Genomic DNA, 27,281 nt, shown 5'->3' on the forward strand with positions numbered 1-27,281 from the left:
AATAAAGTTTCTGTTGCCACAAATAGTTTTGTAATTTAATCCTCTTTGTGACAAAATATTTCGCCATGTTTCCACCTTGCGCGCATGATATTTTAAAAATGGCTAATGGTACATGCTTGAAATTTGATGGAATGTTTTATATGGGCACTATTTTCTAACTGAACCAAAAATCTGATGAATATTTTAATATTGAAAAATTTGATGGACGAAAACCTTAAAAATTTTTTTAATAAAATACATTTTATAAATTCAACTCAAAATAAAATAAAAAATTAACATGAAATTTTAGAAATTTAGGTTCACAGTAGTCTCCAAATTTTATAAAAGCTATATATTAAATATGGAATTAAATTATGCAACAGAAGTTTTTAAACTGTGCGCGCAATGTGGAAACATGACGAAAAATGTTGTCACAAAGCGGACTAAATTATAAAAATATTTGTGGCAACACAAATTTTCTGATTACAATTTCAGAAAATATTATGTAGTCAGCTGTAAAAAGTTGGAAGTAATTTCTTTTAAAATAAATAAGTTATCCCAATTCTTGGAACAATCACCTATTTGAAGATCTTATGGGTTTTAAGGTGTATGAGTCCTCTTAATATAGCGATGCTTCGAGACCACGGAGTATAATGACTCGTGCCAACACCGACTTTGCTCGTGCTCGAGACGTCGATCAGATGTCACGTGACCTACATGCGTGTTTGGAGATTTAGCGTTGACCTTGATAAGACGGATGTAAGTTTTGGATATAAAGTCAACCTAATTTTGTTTACGTTGTGCTGTGATTTACGTCACTGCTTCGTGCGTTGTTATACTGTTTAACGGAAAAATGGAGAAGTTTACTGCGTTGATTATTTTAAATTTCTTTTGTGGAACATTGGCTATGATGACAGGCGGTTGGAAAGAAATCGACAAAAATTCTCCTGAAGTTGCGAAACATGCTCAGTTTGCTACAAATAAAATTTCAGCATCATCAAATTCACTTTACCATCTGAAACCAGTTGAAATTTTAAAAGCTGAGTCCCAGGTACGAAATCAGTTAACTTGCATTTAGGGTATATTTTATGAATGATACTTAATCTGGTTATAGGAACATCAATAATATCATCCAAAATGCAACCCCCCCGAAAGAGATCAGATTTATGAGTGATTAATGTAGAGGAATTGAGACATCCTTTATTTAGTGGTAAAATATGTATGTCATTTAATTAGGAGACTACTAACTGTCATATTTGAATATGCTTTAGTATAAAGTATTGGTTTAAAACGATGTGAAATTATTGCTTTTCTGAGGTTTCAAAATTGTGAATGAATTTGCTGAAGTTGATGCTTTTCTAAAGTTTCAAAGCTCTGAATGAGTTACATTTTTGTATATATCAATTTTTGCATTAAATGTCAGCAGTACTTCGGGTTTCCTTTATTAGCAGTACATGATAGATTATAAGGAAAATTATGTGTAATAATTTTTTATGATGGATTGAACTGCGAAGTTAAAAGTGTTTGCAACTGTTCAAATTGCAAAAAATATGTTATGTTTTAACATACATAACTATTTTTTTATGAATAAGAAATTTACTGTGAAGTGCTGGTGTGATTATTAAATAATCTGATTAATATTTCATAAATGCGCGATCATTGTTTATGTAACTCCAGAATTAAATTTCAAGGCTAAACTTGAAAGGATTTTTTTTGGGGGGGCAGTGTCTGGTGTAGTTGAAATTAGGAATATGTATAACTTATGTATGTGTGGTTACGAACTGTAGGATATCTTATTTATATTCTAAATGTTCTTCCTCACCTATTATTCATTAAAACTGATTTGTTATACTCATAAATTAACAGTACATTAATTCAGTATAATTTTATCTTGTATTGCACAAATCAAAATTTATTTGAAGAAGGAAGTAATAATAATAATAAAAAAAAAAACTTTGAAAACTGTATTTGGTGCATTTTTGTTAACATTGTCGCATATTTTTTTTTTTTTTTTATTACCAAGTAAAGCAGATATTTCCAAACATGTTAACCATCAGTGTAATTTACTTGTTCTTTCATTAAATCGTATTCTTTTTCTTTTAATAGGATTGGGAAAATTTTGCTTTTCTTTGTCATTGTTATTTGCCATGGCAATATTTTAAATATTTGTCATTGTTACTTGCCATGGCAATATTTTAAATATTTAGGATTAATTGTGTTTTATGTAATTGTTAAAGTGTATAAGTATAAAAATATGAGTATGTCATCATTTTTTTTATGAAAATATTTATAAGATGTTAAAGTATTTCCTTGTTAAAGTGGTTATTAAGTATGTATATGTGTGTTTGTATATATGCATGCATACATACATACATGTGCACATATATATATATATATACACTTCTGGGTTTAATCCTAGTATCCGGTGCACACGGGATTTGGCTACGTTTGGCGACTTTATGATGAGCAGTAAAAACGGGACATATGCGATGAGTAGTTAACGGGTCATTCAAAGAAAATATACAGTTAAATATAGTATATATACATATATATACTATGCATATAGTAATTACTATATACATATTATAGTAATATAAAGTATTACATAGTATAGTAATATAGTACTATATACATAGTATATATAATATAAATTATTAATATTATATATACTTTGTATATAGTATATATACTATGTGTGTATAGTTTATATATATAGACGTTCTTTGGATCATTTTTGGTGTTGGCGATAATTTTCAAAGTCGTGCCAAGGCTGCACCGTATACTAGGATTTTACCCACTTCTGAATCTCGTCCTGATAACAGAAAAGTACCATCATCAAAATTAGCAGACTTCATAGTCCAGTTTATAACGTATGGCATTTTTAAATGTTTCCTTTAAAGGCTTAAGCAGTGGCCATTTTAACAAGGAAGTAACAACTTAACTGATTAACATTTTAATAACAAAGTGAAGTCAATTTGTTTATAATTCATGTCCAAACATTTATTATGGTTACCTTCTTTTCTTTAAGTTATGTATACTTTAATCATTGGGGTAACTATAATTAAATATTTATTGGAGAACAAAATCTGAGATTGTATCCATCAGTATGGTTGGCACCATGTGTAAATTAAGCTTATTAATACTTGAAAGCAGATTATGCCTTTATTTAGCTATTTCTTATAAGACCAACAGCTGAAAACCAAAACCCCGAATGTTGATTTCTGTTGCCCGTGTTTTATGCCAGGTTGTGATTGTGCCAACCTGAGAGAAGGGGTATCATAAAGGGAAATTACCCTGAATTGTTTTGTTAGCTTTCATGTTTTTATTACTATTTTAACTAAATTCTATTTATTTTAGGTTGTATCTGGAATAAATTACAGGATGACAATTAAAATGGCACCTACAGAATGTAAAAAGAATAGTAGCAATAATTCAGACCTATCGCAGTGTGATCTCCTTAAGTGTGAAGTGAGTTATCCATTCTTTAATATTTAATGTGAATGAATAGTTATGTAAAAATACACAAATTGAAATTTAAAGAAAAGGAATAAAATTTTCGACTCTTTTTCACTCACGAGGAAATTGTTTAATTGCTATGAATATATATAAATTAGATAGTTAATGAATAATTTAAGTACTTATGTATTAATGCAACCATCTTGGTGCAATATGGTGATTTTTTTCAGATGGAAAGATAAAAAGTGTGTTCAGTTGTAAATTTGCACCTTATTTTAAAAAGCATTCTCAAGCTTTCCATATTCATCACAAACATTATTAACATATAAAAAAATTTAAAATGCAAATTTTAATTGTTAAATAAAGATTATATGATACATCGAAAAAAGCACATTGATAAAATCCTAGGAGAGCCCACACCATTGGCGACAAGTGCAGAATCACCCACAACTTCGCATGTTTCTCAAAATCGCCAGCTTGAAAATATCAAGTCGAAGAACTGCCCAAACTCAGTATCAGTAGCTTCAGGTACCAGAAGTTGATGCTGCAACATCTGAGGAATGGATTGGCCATGAAATTGGTCCACTTCTACCAATTCAATGATCTGTGAATGTTTCATCAAGAAACACATATACATATGTAGCCCGTTGAGAGGGGGCTCCCATCCTGTAGAAAAAAAGTGTTCTTCATTTCATCTAATTATGGTATTGAAAACAATCTCAATATATCGAAGTAATCATCTGAATTAATGGATCATTCAGAGAAAGGAAGAGACCAATCACTTCATTAAGAGCTAATACGCATCAAACATTAACTTAAGGACTGGAATTTGTAATGTGCTCTAAACAGTGGACTAAAACATAGAACATAACCTTCTTTTCATATGTTTGTAGTTTTCTTTGTTTCAAAATGGGTTCATGTAATGCTATACAATTATCACATAATTTATGATAAAGTACTTCATTGTATGTCAGCATTCTGTTCAGAAAGGGATCCTTTTTAGATAAGACTGCTAAAAATCATAAATATCTGTTTGTGTTGCCTTCTGATTGCCACTCAAATCATGTGGAACCCTTTTACCATTTTCTAAGCAGGGCTGTTTTCAGATAGTTCTGCTCTTAAATTTTCCATTTCGTCACATATTTAAGCATCATTTGTCTCAAGAGCCACCTGTAAATGTACCCTTCTCTGGGACTGTTGGTCTTATACTGTATAGTACATGTTAGAGTGATTAATTACTGCTCTTAAAATTTATTTGTTTTTTCATCATCTTTATTATATCCTTCCCAGCTGTAGATATGATTATTCCTTGTTTAAGCTCATATGCAGGCCCGTACATATTATTTGGAGTACCCATGTTTCACTTAACTGCACCGAGAATCTCATTTGACTGTATCAACCACTAGCTGTTGACAATATAGATTATGTTCGGTGATGGCATTCCACTAGTTAGCACCATCTTGTCACTGTTGGTTCCTAAAGTACTTTTGGCTGATCTTTGGAATATGGTAACAGGTAGTTTGGCGACATTTTGGAGGCGATAAAGGTTACTACCTAGGACTTTGGTAATAATGTGAGAAGTACTCAGTTCCGATTACGCATTATTTTGTGTGAGGGAAATGAGAGATCATGAGATATGTCATGTGACATTAATGGACGAATTACAATTCTTTAATCGGAAAAAGGGGTAAATTTGGAAAAATTATTTTGTCTGGATTTCGGATTTAGAAATTAGCAGTAGTACTGCAGCCGATTGGAACTCTTTCTGTAGGGAAGTGTGCGTGCCACGTAATGAAGATTCTGAAGAAGATTAGGTAAGTTAGTATTTTTAATCATTTGAGGATATTATTTTTATGCATTGTTCTAAATGTAAGGAGTAAATAAATTAATATGGTATTATTGGAAAATTGTTATTAGCAATGATTTAGTTTAAAGTAATTAGGATTGTAATGTAATTTTTATTAATTTAATGTATGTGCTTATTTATATTTTAAGTAGTATTTTTAATTTAATTATATTTTAATTTAATGATCGTGATTTTGTGAGTTATATGTTTGTAGTATTTTAGAATATGTTGTGTATTTTAATGTATTTTCATGAAATTTTTCTAATTTATGAGAAAAAAGCAGTGTACATGGATATAGTGAAGAGTGTGTGCAATGCCATTTTTGTGCAATTCTGGGATGTTTTTTTTAAGTAAAAATAAGTCGACGTGTACATGGTTTAGTGATATTTTAATTAAATGATAGTTGTTTTGTGAATTTTATGTTTGTAGGAATTTGGTATACGTTTCAGTTGAAGTAAACTTCTATGGAAATAATTTAAATATTTGACACTAAGTATTTGTAACTATTTTTAATGTTTGCGTATAAATTTGTTGGTGACGTTTATAATATAATAAATAATTTAGAGGTAAAAGCTTTTGGATATTTTATTTATTTTATACGTGGAAATGTTCATCCTTGGAAAGGGTATATACTTTTTCGCGATCAGGTAATTTCATATATGTGCTTTTTACCAAGTTTAAAGATTAAGAAAAATTTTCCTGCATTTTTGTGCAAATTTTTGTAATTTATGAGAAAATAGCAGTGTAGATGGATAAAGTTAAGAGTGTGTGCAATGCCATTTTTGTGCAATTCTGGGATGTTTTTTTAAGTAAAAATAAGTCGACGTGTAAATGGTTTATGTGTATGTGCTATTCTGAAAAACGTGCAAGGAGTTTGCGATTGTGCACTTTTTCCCAATTTTGCAGTTAATATTTGTCATGATTAAGCAGTTTTGTTACATAAAATTTCTAGCATAAGTGTAATTCGGCTAGTAGATTGTTGGAAAAAGTGTTGAGTGAATAAAAAGAAAAGAAACATGTCTTTACTTCGTGAAGACAAAATGGTGGCGAAAAAAAAATAGAGGGTTGCTGTAGCAGAGTTGGATCAACCGTACTGTTAATTTAAGCTTAGTTTGAGCGTGTATATATTTTATATTTCATGATGGACAGCATGCTTGATATTTGACATTGTCAAAGATCAACATATCTACGTTCCTAACTCATGATTACTTCTATATAATCAGCAATATTTTCATTTTGTTCACATGCTTTTCAGCCCAAAGGGGCAATTTGCCCAGAAGGGTTATTAATTTCAATTTGGCATTTTACTTTGGTTCACTATAAACGGCATTTCACTTTTCAGATTGTTGCCACCAAATATTATTGCTCTGTACTATATTTAAAGAAATTAAATAATGTAGAATCTGTATGAATGTTGTATGTTTCTTGCACTGTGAATAATGTAGTCCTCCACTCAAATATTTGGTGGCCCATATTTGGAAATTGTTTTATTATTTATTTCATATATTATAAAACTTAAATGAATTTTTGATTAACAAACTCAGTGATTTCAAAGTGAACAATTGCAACACTGTACAGGGGGAAAAAAAAAAAAAAAAATATTTTTATCTCCAGCGCATGAGACTGTGTATTGGAAATTTAAAGGTATGCTCTTTTTAAATTGTTTTGTGATATTGCTGTTGAATTGAATTTTATGTTTTAAGTGTGAAGAACAGGATATTTAATAAATAAAGGTAACAACCAAAACATTAAAAAAATGCTCCTTTGGGTGTAATATAAAATCTGAAAGCTTTCAGATTTTTTTAAAAATTTTAATGATTATTAGAGGCATTAAAAGATTCACATATTAAAACTGAATTTTAGAAGGGGAAAGGTACTAAATTTCATTGCTGCCAACTCTCCAGATTTTTCATCACATCTCCTTTTTTCCCAGTAGATCACCAAATTTCCCAGTTTTTAATTTTCAGCCTGTACTAAAGATGTTTCCCAGCAACAAATGAAATTTATTGATTAATGAAACTTAAATTAGCCAAATTCCATTCTCCCTTTTCTAATGTTTTTAGAATAATTTTTCTTATGAAATTTTACTTTCTTATGAAATCTGAATTTTTTCTCTTATTACATTTTATTTCTCTTATTAAATGTTGTGATCTACGTTGTCTTGATCTACTGCAGATGTATGAAAATTTTTATATGAAGAGTTAAGCAATATTTAATCATTTAATATTTGTATTTAATTTTGCTTACTTCAATATATGGTACATTACTAAGTTTATCCGCTCAAATATTATGTACATTGATTATTAATTTTATTTTCACTTTGATAAAGAAAAGTTTTCCTGCACTACTTGGATTTTCGATATTCTTCTGATATCGGGATTGAATTAAGAAATATGTATGCATGTGTATGTGTATGCATGTGCATATATGTGTATGTGTATACACACATATACATATGTACATACATGTAAATACATGAACACATACATACATTCATTTCTGATTCCGGTCCCAATAACACAAAGAGTACTGATTTTTTCAGTATAAAAGTGTAAGATAATTAAAAAATGAAATTCACCAAAGAACATAAAATTCATGATACCTAATTAAATGTTAATATATTTTATATCAGCATTGAATTACAAATACTTCAATAAAGTGAATTAAAGTCACTTTTCCTTTGGAATAACTTCTTCATGCAGCATGAGAACATGGTTTTTAAGATTTCAAGGTTGGCAGCTAGGTAAATGTATTTCTTTTTTATGTGTCATATTATTATATGAGGGAAAATTTTAAAAATCTGTACTATATTTACAGAAGTAAAATTTCATGGTCTATCTGTTGAAATGGGTTTTATCTTTTAGGCGCCAATGATTTGCAATGTTACTGTTTGGGTTCAAGCCTGGAGAGAAAATGGTACCAAGCTTACAAAGTCATCCTGTGAACCAGGAGAAAGACCATGTTAATTAATAAAACAGATATTTGTCAGGTTTAGCAAAATTTATGAACATGTTTATATATCTATGCTTGTGTCTATTTACAGCGAATGTTTAAAGACACATTTATGCTATGTTCAATTCATGAATAAAAATTTTTATTTCTACATTTAATATAGGATATATAGAGGTCACATTAGAATTTAAAATTTGCTAAATTTTATATATTTTGCAATATTTTTCATATTTATGCAATATATGATTTGTTATTGATCTGACTTTTTTCGTATATGTAAGCCTTTAATTTAAAAAATGGTTGTTCGTTTTGGGCCGTTATATTTATGTATCTGTTTTATTTAACTAGATTTATTTTATCTTTCTCATTTATGTGATTTTTATTATATATATATATATGACTATTTTGTTAATAAAATGGTTATTCACTTAACATGCTCTCATAATTATGTTGAAAGTTTTGAAGCTACAGTAGTCAATTCCTTACAGTGTATTAGTACAGCAATAGAGTAAATATTTTTTTTATTTAAAATTCTGTATACTTTCTGATAATGAAAGATTTTGAAAATGATCATTTTAAACATGGTTATAAATTATATGTCTAACACAGTTTTACTTCTGTCTCCTTACTGCATAATATTTTCCTTGCTAATGACTAAATTATCAAATCAAATAAAAGACATGACAGAATTACTCCTGTTTTTAAAAGGAGTTGAATCTTCATAGTACATCTATTTCATAGCAAATTTGTGTTGATGATGATGCTAAAAAAATTGATGATTTTGACCATTCCCACGAATTGTTGTCAAGCAAGGGTCTGGCCACTCGGGTTGAAATTTGGCTACCGTCGAACCATGAAAATCAAGTAAGATCCACCAAAGTTGTGCTAGTTATTTCTGTGGAATTCTGAGCCAGACTTCCGTCTGCAGCTTTTACACTAAAACATTTAGTGAGTCTCTCTGTATGATCTATCAAATAGTCACTGCTTCAGAAGTATTTGACCTGCTTCATTTTTGCACTTCTTAAAAAGTGATTTTAGTATTTTGTTTAGCCCTCTGATTTTATCAAAAACTCAATTTAGTGATTATTACTGTTACTCTATTCTATGAGTACAAACTTCCTGCAGGTGACTGCTTCAATCTATTACTGTTTCTCTGACTGACTGTTCTTTAAAATTTAACTGATGTTAATCCTCTCAACCAGCTGTCAATGAATCGGAATGCAGTCATAAATGTGATTCTACAGCCATGGAACTAATTTTTTTTTTTTTTTTTTTTTTTTTTTTTCTGTAGTTAAATATGTAAGTTAAAAATATAGCAAGTCATAAAAATAAAAGTGGTGTATTGAGAATCATTTGGGATTACATCAAATGAAAACACAGATGTTATGAGTATGTTGTGATGTCACACTTATCCATAACCAATTGTAAATTGTACTGCTTGGCTACAGTTTTATGGCCCATAAGATAATATGTAAATACCCTCATTATATACTGTACTGTATTATACTACCATTGAGCACTTTTGTTTGACTATAAAATATATATATAAATAAATATGCATATATGTGTTATAAGGGATTCAAATGGCGGATAGACTGTTAAACTTAAATAGCTTATTGAAAAGATGTTGTGATAAATTCTTCATTTTATATAAGTTGAAAGAAATGTAATAGGAGATGATGGAGATAGGAAATTGTGTGTAGAAAAGTAAGCAGAATAAGTTATTTCGTAAGCATTTAAAGGATATATTTAAAAAAAATCTAAGTCTATAAATTCACTTCTATATTAGCCAGAGAGATTGAAATTTTATTACAAATCACAAACTGTTATAATTCTCACATATTTGATGAAACATAGCTATAATTCATACGACTTTTTTCTTTATGTAAATAAAATTATATTGAATTTTACTATACAAAATGAGCTTTGGATGTTCTGTGCATGTTCTGCTTTCATGAAACTTTTATGTATTGAAAAATTTTAAATAAATTCATATGAATTTCATAGCAAGAATTATGTAACACATACTAAAGAATATTTAACATCAGTGTATACAGGATAACCTCTAATATCTATAAACAGTGGAGTTTCTTGTAGAAAAAATAAATCAGATGTATGAAAAAAAGTGATTGATATCTGTTAATCTTGAAACCTGTACTTGCAGCTTTTAAACTTAATTGACTGAATATTGTTAATGCTTTCTGGTTATTCTCTTATTAATCTTGGCTCAACACTCATAGACTATAATTTATAAGAACTGCAGAAACTGAGATAATTTTATGTTAAGGGCATTTCTAACAATAATTACAATTTAATATCTACTTTTAAATACAAAACAATAAAAGATATTATAAAATTGATTCATTCAAAAGGAAATTAAAAATTATTTTTTTCTTTTGTTTTTAATTCTGCAGAAATTACACAGAGAAAATAAATTAGCTCGTGTAAAATGAAAGCAAAGGTGTTGAACTAAACTATTATTCTATTAAACAAATTGAAATAAAAAGGATTCTCAGATATTTGTAAAAACCTGATTGGAATATGAATTAGATCTTCCAGGCTCTAAGAATGAAACTTATTTGGGGGGGGGGGAAGTGCAGAAGTATTTATAGCGCATAAAACAATATTTGTATCAGTGTTAGCCTAGATGGAAATTTTTCTCATGCTTATTCTAGGATTTAAGGGGGGAGTAAAAGAAATTGTCAATGAACTGATTTGGAGAAAAATATCTCTAGAACTTAAAAGCATCTTAAAGCACGTATCTTGGGGGGGGGGCAACACCATAAAAGAGAATTAAGGCTTCTTTCTATGAAAAGAAATTAATACTAGCACCTACAGTTTCCTTCAGATGCAATATATACATAACTGCTGTAATTAGAAATAGATGATATTTTTTATTAAAGCAACAGAATGTGTTTGTTTAAACCAATTTCAAGCTATGAGATATTTGTAATTTTAAAAGTAACTTGACCCAAGAAATAAAAGTTCAAATATAAGTTAAAATTTGAAGTTTATTTTGAATTACATTTTTTTTCACAAGAGATTATGGGGCAACTGTAAAATAAGTAAATGGTTAAAATAAATTAACATCAACTGCATATCATGATCATTTGATAATACAGAAAAATGCAGAACATTCTAAAATTTAGTTCTTAATATTAACTTTTTGCAGCTGCCCTATAATCAGATACAGAATTACAGTTTATTGGAAAAAGTGATGAGAAATTATTTTGGCTGGCATCAATCACTGCATTGAACAAAGGCTCCAAATATATTAATATTAGATGTTCCTTTTCTCTGATGCACTACCATAAAGTTATGTAACAAATGCTTGGAAGCTATATGAATGCTTCAAACTTAAAAGCATATAAATGTGTAAGAATAATTTGAAATGAATGTAATTTCCACTTGAATTCGATAAGTACACAAGTATCTGCCATATACATCCATAACAAACAAAACTTGGCAGTGGAAAAAAAAACTTAAAAATCCATTTTTGCTTCTGTGCTCCAATTTTCTTTTATTTCAAGTACACAAAAGACAGGAACTATTCCTCCATAGCAGTCTTCTCTGCGTCTTTTGGAGCCCAAATTAAGAGCTTGGTTCCATATGTTTATGCTTCACAATATGAAGAGAAATGACTAGCGACGATTTAGCTATATATAGGTTGGTTTTATGAGCATAGAAAGTGCAGTGAGATAACATTATATTTATAATTATTTAAGAAGCAGTTCACAAATTTCAATTAAATTGTCAGGAGTGTGTTATTTCTTAAAACAGAATTGGCAGTTTCCATAAATTCCTTTAAATACAAATGACCCCCCTTACACAGATAAAAACATATTCCTTTTATGTATTTTATTTTTGCACTTAGTTCTTCAGTTTTTCAGATTTGATATTAAACCTCCTCATATCATGTTTTTAAAATTATCTTCATATATTAAAAAAATATGATAAATAGGCTTTAAATATATTTCAACAATAATGTGCCCTAACCAGTATTTTCTTATGTTTAATTTGTGAAATAGATAAACAGTGAAAAAAATTACAAGAAAAATACAGAAAATCTTAGTTCAATTAAAATATAACTATAAAAAGGGCATAACATCTAGAGGAATTCTTCAAGGTGAAAGTTATCTTTGGGCAGATCCAAAAACCATGCTAAGTCGATGCATGCCGATCTAATGCCTATTTTTAATTCAGTATGAAATTCCGCTTTGACACACATTATGTTTTATAAATGAAACTAATGCTCGTTTCTTTTTTAAAATAACTGATTTGTTTAGATGCAATTCAATTTAAATAAAAAAAGTGTTTGTTTGAAAGTATAGAAATTAAGTATAAAATGAACATGTTAAGTATATGAATTAACTGCACAGAGAATTTTGAAAACAGCATTTAACTGATGTTTTAAAATAATTTTTATCAATTATCTGCACAAAAGAATGAAGAAAGATATGGCTTGATGACTCAAGAGAAAGACAAAAAAATGCCAGTTGTAGGAATCGAATCTAATCCTCTGAGCAAAAATGCTAGAGCGCATATAAGTAGCTTATACTATAAAAAAAGCATTATTATGTGCTCTCATCTTCTCTTGAGTCATTGCCAAAATACTGCAAAGCACTTATTATTTCTAATTAATGACTAATGAAAATGTGTCCTTGGAATTACTTAGCAAAAGAATCATGCCGTAGTATTTAATAGCTTTTGACTATTTTGAAAAACAGTAATGTGCGCTATCTCTTTCTGCAGGGAGTTGGGTTCGATTCCCACAAATGGCATTTTCAAATATTATTTGCTATGAAGGTTAAATTAAATTATGAAAATTGCTTTGGAAATAATTGTAGGAATTTTGCATCAGTGTAATTTATTACAAAAAGTGATATAATAAGTTTTCTCTCCGGATTTTCATAGAAATGTTCAAATACATTCTAATTTTCAAATGAAATTGGCTGACACATAGGGAAGTATAAGTAATCCAAGGAACACTTTTTCAAAACATCCATACAAGGATGTGAATTTTATACATTAAAAATATACATATATATGAATATTCACATGAAACTAAAAAATTATTGCTAATGCACTTAGCAGACGCTTATTGTTCGCAATTATTTTAAAAGCGAAGTTTCTCACTGCACCTTCAGGCACACCACGAAACTGTGTGCGCAGGTAGAAAAGAAGGAACTGTCATCTGGCTCATCCTCCAATCTCCTTAGTTCCATCAACGTTCGAGGATAAGGTTTATATATATAGTACACGGAAAGCTTTCAAGAGGATCTGAAAGCAAAAATGCACCTTCCCAAAGAGAAACAAAACATGAACAGGAACAAGGACGACTTCTGATGCTTTCACTCTGGTCAAACTGAAAGACAAAAAACAATTAATATGAGAAACATATATATATTTCATTTAATATAATATATAGTCTTTTAGTGCAGTTAAAATACCTAACTTGAAAAATGTGCAAAACATGAAATAGAATTTTATGAATTAAAAATCCATTTAAATCACATTTCTTGAAATTCTGAATATAAGTTGAAAATGCAGTTTTTCTTTAAAAATTTACTCAAAATGTCAAACTTATATATAAAAGACGAAATGGGGGGAAATTCTCTAACGTTCAAATATGAGGGCAAAGTAAGTGAAATGGGTGGAATATTTTCGAATCAAATCACTATAAAGTAAAATGCCAACAATGATAGTTTTAACTTTGATAACTCCGTCTGAAGGTAGCACATTTTTTCTATTCATTTGCTATCTTGTATATGATCTGTAGTATCAGTGCCAGTTTTATTTTCTGTGCCATTTTATTTATTTATTTTTCCTGAAAGATGATAGGGAAGAGAAATTCTTGCATGGTAAATTTCAAACTACAGGTGATCATATTTGCTGAAAATTCTAACGGTATGGCTACTTGGCATTTCTCTGTAAATTAAGAATAAGTTCGAGAGTGGAGAAAGCCGGAAGCAAATTCTGCCAACATCAGAGCTTTCGTTTTGGCAGCTGATACAATAAACTAGCATTATAAACAAATTCAAAAATAATACAACCCATTTTCATTAAATGAATGACTCGTTTCCTTTAATTTTTTTTTTTTTTTTTTTTTCATAAACTTAAGAAATAAAAAGGTGTGGTGTTAAGTGATTTATTACTTGCTCCCGGCTAACAGAAAAGCACCCATGTCTTTTCTGAGATAAGTTGATTCTCAGATTTGTGTAACTTAGCTTTAGAAAGTTTGAAAATTCCTTGGCTTATAGTCAGAAATATACAGTATTTCAAAATTCTTATTTATAGAATACCCTGTTTTCCTTCTGGTGTTAAGAAAGAGTGAGTGAGATTATTAGCAAAAAACCAAAGGTATTAAGAAAGAAAAAAATCAAAAATTAATATAAGAGGTTTCAGGAATTCTGTTTCAAAGGAGTAAATCATAATATTATAAGGCAATGGTCTTAAAAGTGGCTTGCACAGCAGTTTATGCGGCTTGCAAATACATTTCAGTTATGTATTTGTTTTAATACAGTTATAGATTTTGATATAGTATGAATTCATTGAGTGGTATATCACAATACAATGTCTATTAAGAAAATAAATATGCACTAGCAGATATTTCAGAAGTCATTACATTTAAATTAAGTTCGAAGTTAGTGCTGATACCCAGCCAAAAGTGCATAGGTAATGCAAATACAACAATGCTTCTGCAAAAGAAATTAAAAGAAAAAAGAACACAATCATTGCATCTCAGGAAATAATAGAAACCTATGGATTTTGTTTATATGTGCAACTGCTAGTGAATGAAAATGAAATACAATGGATATATTTATGATGTCAGTTACATGAAACAATTATAGACTTGACTCTTCAAATTATTGCCACTAAATGTTATCACGATGTATTATTTTTAAAAATATTAAATAAGGAAGAATCTTTGTGTATGTATGTATATTATTCACAATGTGGAAAAACAACGGCATGTAGAGCAACCGACTTTTTAATGTGCGTAATACATGGATATCTCGAAGCCTAAATTTTGATTTTCGAATTAATTTTTGATTTATTTCCTATTCTGTACAATTTAGTGAATGTTTGTTTAACAAACTCAGTGGTTGGAAATCCAGAAGTGGCAATACTACTCGAAATAAAACATTTTTATCTCCAGCGTACCAGAGTGTTGACATCCGGCAAAATGCAAGATATTCATTTTTCAGTTTTAATCTCCAAATGTGGCTTTTTGATAGCAATGGGTTTTCACTTTCTCAAATAGAATACTCGTAATATCTATGCACCAGTGCATATTCTTGCAAAACTATGATGGGATGTTGATACAATCAATAAATTTATTTGGTGGCCAAAAGTTGTTAAAACTTTGATATGTCTTCCCCCCCCCCCCATTGAGATGGTACTTATACTTTCTTGAGTCAGTCACCAGTTGGTTAAAAATTAACAAGTTTAACAAAAGGACCCAATTGACCAATAAGCATTTACAGTCCGGAATGAAGAGAGGTTCCAATAATTTTTCTCTAAGGCTACAAATGTTATCAAACTCCAAACACAGTCAGGTGTAGAGATGTTCTAAAAAATGCAAAAGTGTATAATTATTTACATACAACCATATGTAATTTTTTCTGCATGTATCAATAAAAAATTTATACATGAAGGAAGAGAATAAGATGTTGGTATTTATTCTCAAGTTTTGTTCCACAGAGAAATTTTTCATAATCTGTTTATATGAAAGCAATTTATTTAATGGTTAATTCAAAATATTAGAATTATTTGAAATAAATGTCAACCTAAAATTTTGATGTATAGTTTCTAGTACATTTGAATTATGAAATGTAACTAAAAGAAATTTGTTGCAGATAGAAAATAAGCATGATAAATTTGAAGTTTTTCCTTTGCATTATAATTATTTGTTTCTGTATGATTTAATAAGTGTTGTTAGTAGTGTATGTTAATAGTTTCTGTGTGATTTAGTAAGTGAAATTTGAAATTAAGTTAAAATTTAGTTAGTTATTTGAAATTTTGTTAAAAAAAATCTGGCCCCCCAGCTGCTTGAGTTTGAGACTGTTATAAGAAATATAAGTAACAAGAGAATGACATAAACAATATTTTCTGGTATGTTAATGTTTTTTATTGTAATATAAAATATAATGGAGACATTTAAAATTTCTTTTGTAACTGTTAATACTGTCTCGCTGAAACTTTATTGTAGCAGTTAAAGATTATGCTAGAGGTATTACATGTTGCATGATAGCAAATGGCAGGTAATTTTTGAGCCTAGCAAAGATTAATGCCAGTAAAGTTCAGATAGATTTGTGAGAAATGTTTCGTCTGATAGGGCAGTGGTTTTAAAATGTAGTTTGCAACATTTTACAATTGAAGTTCTATAATATTTAGTGTTATTAGGCACATTATACTATGTTCATTGTGTATTATATTATTATTGTGTTATTTTGCATCACTGTTATACTAATACATTTGTTATATATGTTTATATACCAAGCAATATTATAATGATAGTACATAAAAACTATTTCTGAGTTAATTTGTTATACTAGCAAAGTGCTTAGGTCACTATAAAAAATTTTCCATGGCCAAAAAGGTTTGAGAAGCCTTGTGACAGGAGAATACTGTTTTGCAATAAATATTGAAGAATTAAAAGGCTTGCATGACTAGAACGAAGTTTAAAATGAAATACAGTGTTTTAAGTTGAAGACAATATTTAATAATAATAGTAAGTAATAATCTAAATTTAAATCAACTAACTTTGGGTCAAAGTTAAGAAGAGAAATTATGCCTTAACTAAGGGATTTTGTAGTGCAATTAAAACTGATTTGGCTTTTTAAATATCATCTTCTACTGCACTGAAAGGTGAGCTATAAATTCATACATCTAATTCTCTTGTGTTATTTTTATTATTATTATTACTCGGAAGGAAGAAAGTACCAGATCCGAAAAAAAGTATTAAACTCTAAAAATATATTAAAAGTAGATCTAATAAAGAAAGTACTAAAAGCGGTTACCCTGCTCATGATAGATGTCAACACCCAACAGAAATCTTGTTACTTATTCCTTGATTGCTGTGTAAGTAAATATGAAATTTGCATCTTGGGGCTATTTACTTCCATTGCTTTTGAAAATTATTTAAATATATTTTAAATGATAAGTAATGGCAAAGTAAATTTGCCACAAGTGATTTTATTTTATTTATTTTTTTTTCCCTTCAATTTTTAGATATTATAGCTATTTAGATCAAATAATGTGTGTTCATTATAGTTTTAAAGTCTGCTCAAATTTCATACTACACTTTAATACTAGAATTAAAAATTAAAATAAAAATAAATTTTTGAAAATTTAAGCAAAATGAGGCAATAGTTTTCTACTTCCTTACCTTTTGATACAGAATTTGTTTGCATTGGCATGGCATGTTGTCCTAGAGGTTGGCTGCTGGTAGAAAAGTGGGAATCTAGAGGAGGAAATGTTTAAAGTTAAGAATATATTAATGACGTATACTTTATAGCTGGTAGAAACTACCTATTCTAATATAGTTGGAAATGAATTGTATATATAGCTTAAGTATTTATTCTCCCTCGTTTTTTTCACTTCTATTATTGATTTTAAAATTGCAATATATTGTACTGTAAAATAATTTTAATTATTAAAATTCCCAGTTTTTTAATAAGAATTGCACATGACATGTATGCATGCACATGACATATATAAAATATTATATAGTTTACTTACAGTAAAACGTTTATTACAAATTACCTAATACTAGTCTTCCATCATTGAAAGTTTACAGACTTAGGTGATGGTTCAATTTGCAGTATTTAAAAGGACAAATGTTCTTAAGCATAAGCAATTTTTACTGGATTTTCTGCTTTGGTACTGCAAGGAACAAAAACGAAATAGGAGACAAAGATGCATTACAGACATAACTGACAACGCTGCAAACAGTTGTGAACGGTCTCAATAAATTTCAACAATATTTAAAATATCAATAATTTATAGTTTAAACTTTTTCACATTTTTTAATCTTATTTCATTATACTTGAAAATTTGCAACAAATCTTCTAGGGCACTTCTGCTTGTGAATTCCATCTTGTATTCTTTAGAATTTGAGGCATTCATCTACCTTTTTATAGTTAATTTGCTATAAGTATTATATTTCTTTTTGAAGTATTTTTGTATTTCTGCAACATACTTCATCAAGTTATTTGGTATAATTTTTTTAGGTTATAGGTTCAATATATGCATTAAACTTTCATATGTGAAAAGATTAGCATAACTGTTACTTCACTTTTATTTGATTCTGATTAGTTTGTGTTATTTATTGTGATCATATATTTTCATTCTCAACATAAATGACAAAAATTATCTTTGTTATGTTTCTTCTGTATTCCCATTTTGAATAATATATGGCCAACCATCAAGAACCATTATAACTGCTATTTCATCCAATATTCTGTCCCATATTTTTTTTTATTTTTTTTTCCCTATCATTATCACAAACTTTATTTAGCAATTTTCCAGATGATTGTTCACTAGGGTTAACATATCCATGTTTCAATCCATAAATCATTCTTTTGAATGTTGCATTCTTGAAACATTCAACTCTGTTATTAATGTACAAAATTTTTGCTATGCTCTTGTTCAAATTATGATTTTGAGAAGCTGTCATTTAGCTATAAGAAAATATAGATCTGTGTGTTGTAAACAATTTTAAAGTTCTGGTTCTAGATAATTGGTGATAACAAATGCTGCTGCCGTAATTATTTTATTCAGGTTCTAACTATATATCAGGATTGCTATTTACTTATACACTCTTTTGCAAAAAAATTGAACCACCATGAAGGAAGTGGTTGTTTTTGATGAAATTGAATATGTGTATAGTTCATACACAGATAATAAAATGATTAAAAAATCAAGGTCATAGTACCTGTTCACAGTTCACAATCACCCATTGAGTGTTCAAATTAGTAGTTAGTCGAACCGCCCTTGGCAGCAATGCATGCTTGAATTCTTCGAGTGGTAGAGGTTCATAATGTCATCTTGTGACACAGTCTTCCAGGCATTCATAAGTTGTCGCTTCAGATCTGCGATATTTTGTGGTGCCAAATCTGGCAGCCTACCATGCCCCAGACATGCTTGATTGGTTACCATGCCCCAGACATGCTTGATTGGTGAAAGGTCTGGTAACCTTGCTGGCCAAGGAAGAGTATCAACCGCACGGAGACAGTCCAGAAATAAGTGAGTGGTATGTGGCCTGGCATTATCTTGTTGGAAAATGGTCCCAGAATGACGTGCCATGAAGGGTAATGCAACCGGCCGCAGGATGGTATCAACATATCGTTGAACTATTAAAGACGTACGGAGGATGACTAAAGATGACCTGCTGTCATAAGAAATAGCATCCCACACCATCACACTAGGGGTTATGGTTGAAGGCCTTTGTAAAACAAAGGCTGATTGGGACCACCGGCTCCGTCCTCTTCAGACAGAACACAGTGTATCGGGATTTATCGCTGGACACTGTACGATGCCAGTCTGATGGCAGCCATGATGCTCGGCTGCGACACCCCTCCAGACAACTCCGCCGATGTTGCGGGGTCAAAGGCAAATGTCTTAAAGGCCTCTGTGAGCATAACCCCGCCTCAGACAAGCGCCGTGAGATGGACGGTGCCACGGGAGGTATAGACGTGGCTGTAATGTGTTAAATAGTCAACAATGATACCGTTGGGGCAGTTCGGATCTGGTGAACAATCATCCTATCTTCCCTCACATTTGTGATCCTTGGCCTTTCATAGCCTTCATTTTATCGTCAGTTTCCTTGTAGCAACCATTGTTGCCAACGTCTTTGCACAACAGTGTCTGTATGCTGCAAGTGGTGGCCTATTGCTCTGTATGACAACCCAGCTTCACGCAACCCTACAATGCGACCACGTTCGAAGTCATTTAGTTGTCTGTAAGGCCTTTGATATCGTCGTAATGGCAGATATGTAGTTGCTTCTTTACGGAATTATAATGGCAGCAACAAAAAAAGATAAATTTTCCACCTCTGTTACTGGTTTTATACTTTGCGAATTGCGCACTAGAAATGTGCGCTATGATCGCAATTCCTGTTCATTTGCCTTGAAACTTTGATCATTTGCATATTCGATCAAGATGTTTTTGCATACCAAATTTCGTCACGATCGCAAAAGTCCTTCTCGGTGCTTCGATTTTTTTTCAAGAGTGTAGTTTGCATATTTTTTGGCATTTTTAAATTGTGCCTCAGTAATCACTCTCTTTTGCTGACAACATTTTTACATTGCTTAAAGTTAAGCTGATGACTCACATGTAAGCTGAAGTGTTCTTCAGCCTCCATGTTTTGTATGCTGTCTGGCTGGCCAGGTGCCATTAATTAACAAGTCAACTTTCTCAACAGTTCAAGTATTTAATTCTCTTCTATAGACATCTGCATATCCTCAGAAAATGAAAAGGCTTCTCAGAATATTACTGAGTTAGTCAGTTGCATAATTTGTAATAGAAGTTATTGCAAATGAACATAAGAAACTTAACTGACTCTGTGCCACACTAATATATATCTAATATTAAAGGAATTACCTCTTAAAAAAATGTAGTCTTCTTGTCATTATCATTTCTTAATAAAACTTTTCTTCCTTCCAAAATTTTAATTGGTTGCATATCTTTTTAAATGATACATGCATACTTACACTCCAGTAAAAATACACTACAAAAAATGAAACTGAAAATCTTTTCTTTTGTCATATCAAACGAAGCTGGCAGTATTCCAGAAATGCCTGATATATGTTATATATTCTGTCATCAGGATTTTAATGGAAGATCAGAAACTTTCAAAGAGGCAGTTGTGACAGCATACAGGCATAGGTCAATACTTTTGCTAGTGTAAACACATAAATAATACCATTACATAAATTATTAAAAAAAGTCGTACGAGTCAACAGTATTTTTTTTAATGAAGTACTTACCTGTGGCTGTGAGTGTTTGTGATAATAGGCTTTGGGCCATTGAGAACTGATTTCTCTGATTGTATGTTGGATATGTAGATCCTTGGAATAGAGTTGGTCCGCCCGGGGTTGGATAGCCTGTGTGAACAAATATGACAAAATTAGATAGTTTCACATAAACTTATAAAAACAATTATGATTTATGATAATTTTCTGTGTAGTTCTCTGTTGTATATGAGCAACAATATAAAATTTGTATTGTTTTTTTTTTTTTTTTTTTTTTTTTTTTTTTTTTTTTTTCATTGCTTTTAAAAATATTTATGAAATACAAATTAATTTCCATATATAAATACAGAACAAATGTATTTCTTCAGAAACCATAATAGCATTTTTCCATTTTTGATAACTTGCGGGTGAGATTTTATGTATAGTTACTGTTTTTGAGTCACTTGTTTACATAGATATCAATGGCCTTATTGAAGAATATGTATAATTTATTATTAATACTTATTTTCAGCACTGCCATACTTCAGGAAAACTAACACTTATTTTGAGTGAAATCATTTAACAAGATTTGGGTGTTTACATTGTTTCTTAGTAAAACATCTCCAAAATATGCAAAATATTTTAAGTTTAAAAAATTCAACATATTTTTCATTTATTTTTTTTAATATACATATTGAGTATATTTTCAAACTACAGCTTTGGTCAAAATATTACACATAAAATCATAAGAAGCATACCATATGAAAATTTGTGTAGGTTAAATCAATTTATGTATTTATAAGTAGCATAAATGCAAATGTTCCTTAATAAATTTACTTTATGATTGAAATGTCATTAAAGCAGTTTGAACTAACCATTTTTCAAGCATGTCTTCAAGATATCATCTCATGCATGAAACGCAGTAAAAAAGTTACAGTGTCTTAAGATTCACTACAATCAGGCAGACATGGCTAAATATTGAGTCTTTCTGAGATTAAGATTATGGAATCAATTTTTAACTAGAGCTTCCTCATCTCAAATGTCTTATCAAGAAACATCGATGAATTAACACTGATATCTGTAATTAACTGTGTAAAGGGCTACTATATACAACTATATGATTAACTTCACAGAAAATATGATATTTATTGCAAATGAATAAAGATACTCTTGCAGCAAATACTGGAATATTTTATTCGCTTCTGTTAACATGAAAGTTTTTAAGGAAGTCTTTATACTAGATTGCACTATGATGTTCACAATTCTTAGCTTATGTTACTTGAACAGTTGAATTGTCCATGTTACATAAATTGGGTTAACCTCATTGAAAACTTTCCTATTTACAGCTGAGTCTTAATAATAGCCACTTCAAAGCAATTCAGAGGTCTGCTAAATATAAAAATAATAAACATCCATCAAAGAGATCAGGGACATGGCTAGAGTTTCTAGCGCCAGGGGACAACTGAAGAATTTGCGCCCCTTTCTGTATGCCAGAAATGGAAAATATTTCATTAAAAAATTTCGTAGCATCAATTTGGCACCCCTTGGATGCTGCGCCCGGGGACAGATGTCCCTCCCTTGCCCCACCCTAGCTACGCCACTGAAAGAGATTGTTTACAGCAGAAGTTTTCAGCGTAACTAGAGTGGTATCTTTATCAGCCGGCAAACAAACTCTTCATTTTCACAATTACAGTGTTTGGAAACTGTAGTGCCTAAATACATATTTACGTACAGGTTGTGTTCTGGACTCTTACATTATTTGGTTTGGTTATTTGAATATAACAAAGTGCATGAGGGCAATTTGCATAAGTGAAGGATTTTCTAAGGAAGTGCCTCATATTCATACTACATATGGGAAAAACCACAAAAAGCAACGATGCATTCAGCTCATTCGTCTAGGGTTGAACCCTAATCAAGCCCCAATGTTCAGCAAACTTAATCACTCAGCCACTGATGGGGTGAATTCTTGCATATATCTTTATATTGGTTCAAATCATGTAAAAATGCAAGTTGAATCAATGTTACAAAATGATAATGCCCATACACCCTAAATTCGACCAACAAAGCAGATCTCAAAAGAAAACCACTGAGTGCGTGGACTAACCAGTTCCATTTCCAAACCTAATGCAATTTAGTAGGATGCTCTAATGCAGAATTTCCAAAACTGTACATTACAGTAAGTAGTTCATACGTCATTGTTGTCATAAAAAAAAGTGCAATAATATTTATTCTTAGTATTATTATGCTTGTTTTGTATCATATTATAATTGTTATACTATTATGCCTGTTTCTGTCTACTACAGAACATAACTTTACAAAAAAAAAAAAAAAAAAGTCATAATGTATACAGTAAGACCCCGCTTAACGCTGTTTCGTTTACCGCTGTTTCGGTTTAGCGCTCTTTTATTTCAACCCGGGGATTCTCCGAAATTGTGCGCAGCGCTAGGTTTCCAAATAACATATCCGAAACAGTGTAGTTGTGTTTCTTGCTTGGTGGACGCATTTTTATCATTTGAAACATTTGTTGACATTATTGTAAGTTTAAATTTGTATAATACTATAACGATTAATACAGTGACAAATATTATGTTCTTTAGTTTTTATCATGGGTGATAATAAAAAACAAGAAAAGAAAGCAACCAGAAAAAGCATTTCACTGCAAACTCAAATGCAAGTGATTAGAAGATTAGATTCTGGTAAACGTCAATCACAAATTAGCGCTGCATTGATTTTGGCAACTTCAACAATAAGGACAATTCTTAAGAATAAAGAAAAAATACCGTCATCGGCAACTGCAACTAGAATTAGCCGTTCTAGAAATAACATTATAGAGGAAATGGAAAAACGACTGTCTATATGGATTGACGACGAAATTGAACGCAATATGCCATTAAGCCAATCTATCATAATGCCTTCTTAACAAAAAGGCAGAAAATTGGAAACCCAGAATAGACTGAATGATCTGACTGAGAATTTTATTTGTTTTTAAAAGTATATGCGTTTATATTGTTTTTATTTTTGTAAGAAATAAATGTTTAATTTTATTTTTATTAAAAAAAACATTATTAAATTTAATGCCTAACCATTTTTTATCCGTCTTCCCCTAACCCCATTACTTACATGTTAAGATAGCCTCGCTTAGCGCTGTTTCGCATTACGCTCTACTTCGATGGAACGTATCCCCCGCGTCTTACTGTATATATATTTTGTACACTAAATTATAAAAAGTCGTATAATATTATGCCTAATGCTATTTAATACAGTTGCTCAGGAAGGACTAGTATTCTTAATGACAAAATAGAGATGCAGAATGTTACAGGATGACCTGGTTTAGAAAAAATATACCCTCAACCAGATATCCAGTATTAAGACACTGGAACTTGCTGTAACTCCTAACCAAGTTGACAGATGTTCTTGAAAAAATTGCCGACCCTTGCATTGTTAGAAGAAGTGACTGTGCATCACACCAAACTCTACTCACTGCACTCTGATACCTCATTTTTGGTCAAGTTTCTGTGTACTGATTTTCTGATGAAAAATGTTTCTCTTCTTAAAATATTTTTATTCTGTTTTACAATTGATAATGTAATTTATATTTTCTCCAAACTCTTATGCGGTAATTTGCCAATCATGGTTTCATTTATAGAAATGAGAATACTTTTACTGAATTCAACTAGGATTCCGAGTTTCTTTTTATCGGGAGGAATCTATAAAAGTGAAAGATCTTTAAATAGGGCAAACATTTTTTGCCTACTTTACTGAAAAAAAGATTTTCCCCCCTGCTAGGAAAAATGTTAAATTTTTCAGGCAATAATTCAAAATGAGATGATCTCTTTTTTCTTTAATTGATAAGAAAAACTGTAGAGAGTTTGAATGGCTAATAGGTAGAATGTAAGATAGTAATTTAATACCTTATTTGGATATTTAAATCACCAAATCAAATGTGACTACTATGATATCAGGTATGTTAAATCTTTAATATCTGCATAAAAGAGATACCTTCTTAAAATAGTAAAATTACTAATATACAGTTGCATAGATTTCAAGAGTAATATTATTTAGTTTGTGTGATATATAAAGTTTGCTTTTTTCCTTTTAAGGAATAGTTCCAATAAATTATTAATTAGAGATCAGCATTCAAAAATAAGCACATTTTTTACCAATACAGTACAAAACACTGACTCTTAAGCTAAATTAACCCACTTTACATTAACAGTACAACTGTAAAGACATTAGGTACTTTTTTGGAAGCAGGAGTCATGAAAAATGAGCAACACCCTCGCCGGGAATCGAAACACGGACTTCTGGAATACGCACCCAGTGTGCTGACCAGTACACTACGAAGGCAAGCTAAGAAGGTGGGAGAAATACCTTATACAACAATGACAAATTAAAACTTGATTCTGTAAATCTTGCTAATTTCCATGAGCCATGTTGCTACTGTATTTCATTTTTCTTGCCAATGTATGTATTTAAGCATGGAAAAACACATGAGTTGAAATTACTCTGTGAAATAATCTTTCTATCTTCAGGAGAAAATAATTTCCTCCCTAGTATAATAATAATTCATCACCACATCGATTTTGTTGGCTGGTTCTTGTTCATCTCTTCCAAGTTTAAGTGGGAGAGAATATACAAAATTACTTCCTTCCATAGCATATCCTCTTGCAGTGTAACTGGTAACAATTCCTGCTAGCAGTCAGAAATTCATGTTTCATATCCAATACTAAATTCAGTTCAACAATTCAATAATAAAGATCGCCTCCAGTAGTTGAATTAAAAAATATATTTTGTTGCTGACCAGTATTATTCATTGAATTCTGATTTTATAATTTGTAAGACTAAACTAGATTACTTGATAATGACAAAACAAGTTATATAGTTGCCTTAAAAGACTTAAGGAACGATTCTGTATTTATGATATACACTGCTGGCCACCCAAATTGCAACACCAAGAAAGACAAGAGATATCACAACAAAATTTATTTAGTAGATAACATGTTGAACAAGTATCAAATGATTAAATTTGCAGACTTCTGTGAAGTGTGGTTCCTTCCAGAATCAGTAGCTAGAGTAGCCGCCATTGTTGGAGATCACCGCTGCCACACACCTTCGCATTGATTCAAAGAGACTTTGGATGTGTGTACAGCAGATCAAGCAGCTTCCACACGTTGCCAAAGTTGATCTGGTGTGGCAACTTGGGATGTAATCTGGGTCAATCGTTCAGCAACCATAGACCACATGTTTTCTATCGGCGAAAGATCCAGAGAGCAAGCCGGCCAGGGAAGCAATTCAATCTGGCGATTGACGAAGAACCCTTGGACAATGCGTGCCACGTGTGGTCACGCATTATCCTGTTGAAATATGGCTGTGGGCAAGCCCTGAAGGTAAGGAAGGACAACTGGTTCCAACACCTCGGAGATGTAGCGCTGGCCATAAAGTACCGGCAATGCGTACTAGAGGGGTGCGAGAGTGATATCCAATACCGCCCCGTACCATAATACCCGGTGCAGGACCAGTGTGGTGGTGCATAACGCAGCTGTTCGGCATCCTTTCTCCAAGGTGTCTCCAGACTCGAATCCGACCATCGTGGTGACTCATCAGAAAAAACAATTTCATTCCATTCTGTCGTCCACATCCTTCTTTCATCGCACCATTGGCGGCGAAAACATTCCGTGGTTCTGAGTCAAGGGTAGACGAAGCAATGGTCATCTTGCGGACAGACCACTCTGCTGTAAACGGCGTCGAATGGGTACACGCAGACACTGGATGATGCGTTACAGACTGAATGTGCTGTGCTATGGTTCGTGATGTGACTGAGCGATCCGTCTCTGCTATGCGCACAATGTTCCTGTCATCACGTGAAGTGGTGCACTGAGGTGGATCGAACACGTCGGTTCGTCGTACCCTTCTGCATCCAGCGGTCACTTGTCCGCATTAGAGTTGTTTGGTTTCGTCCAACACGACTATCAATTTCCCTGAAAGATAATCTACACTCTCGGTAGGCCACTATCCTTCCTCTGTCGAACTTGGATACTTGATCAAACGATGATCGCTGTTTACTACGAGGCATAATTGATTTTTTTTTTGGG

The 27,281-nt window shown here is 31.1% G+C and overlaps 2 protein-coding genes across 10 annotated transcripts in view; one reads left to right on the forward strand and one right to left on the reverse strand.

Annotated features, from left to right (window-relative positions):
• The first annotated feature begins 489 nt into the window (after nucleotides 1-489).
• On the forward strand, nucleotides 490-10,246 carry LOC118202671 (cystatin-1-like). Of its 2 annotated transcripts, none has more exons than XM_035374844.2 (3): nucleotides 490-738; nucleotides 3,337-3,447; nucleotides 8,146-10,246. In XM_035374844.2, the coding sequence occupies exons 1-3, from the start codon at nucleotides 697-699 to the stop codon at nucleotides 8,245-8,247; spliced, it is 255 nt and encodes an 84-aa protein (XP_035230735.1). In that variant the 5' UTR covers nucleotides 490-696; the 3' UTR covers nucleotides 8,248-10,246. The 2 variants fall into 2 exon arrangements, with proteins under 2 accessions (XP_035230735.1, XP_035230734.1); XM_035374843.2 differs by lacking the exon at nucleotides 490-738 and adding an exon at nucleotides 745-1,030.
• A 980-nt stretch (nucleotides 10,247-11,226) lies between these two features.
• The window catches only part of Mi-2 (chromodomain-helicase-DNA-binding protein Mi-2 homolog), a 142,939-nt gene continuing 126,884 nt past the window's right edge, over nucleotides 11,227-27,281 (reverse strand). For all 8 annotated transcript variants that reach the window (XM_035374842.2, XM_035374836.2, XM_035374841.2 and 5 more), the window contains 3 exons: nucleotides 21,226-21,342; nucleotides 17,625-17,699; nucleotides 11,227-13,598 (listed from right to left, as the gene is read on the reverse strand). In XM_035374842.2, coding sequence (XP_035230733.1) covers nucleotides 13,594-13,598; nucleotides 17,625-17,699; nucleotides 21,226-21,342 — 197 coding nt within the window. In that variant the 3' untranslated portion in view covers nucleotides 11,227-13,593. The remainder of the gene's footprint in view (nucleotides 13,599-17,624; nucleotides 17,700-21,225; nucleotides 21,343-27,281) is intronic.

The sequence above is a fragment of the Stegodyphus dumicola genome, chromosome 12, assembly GCF_044657685.1.
Source record: "Stegodyphus dumicola isolate Sdum_Otavi_A_Nest chromosome 12, ASM4465768v1".
NCBI classification, from domain to species: domain Eukaryota; kingdom Metazoa; phylum Arthropoda; class Arachnida; order Araneae; family Eresidae; genus Stegodyphus; species Stegodyphus dumicola.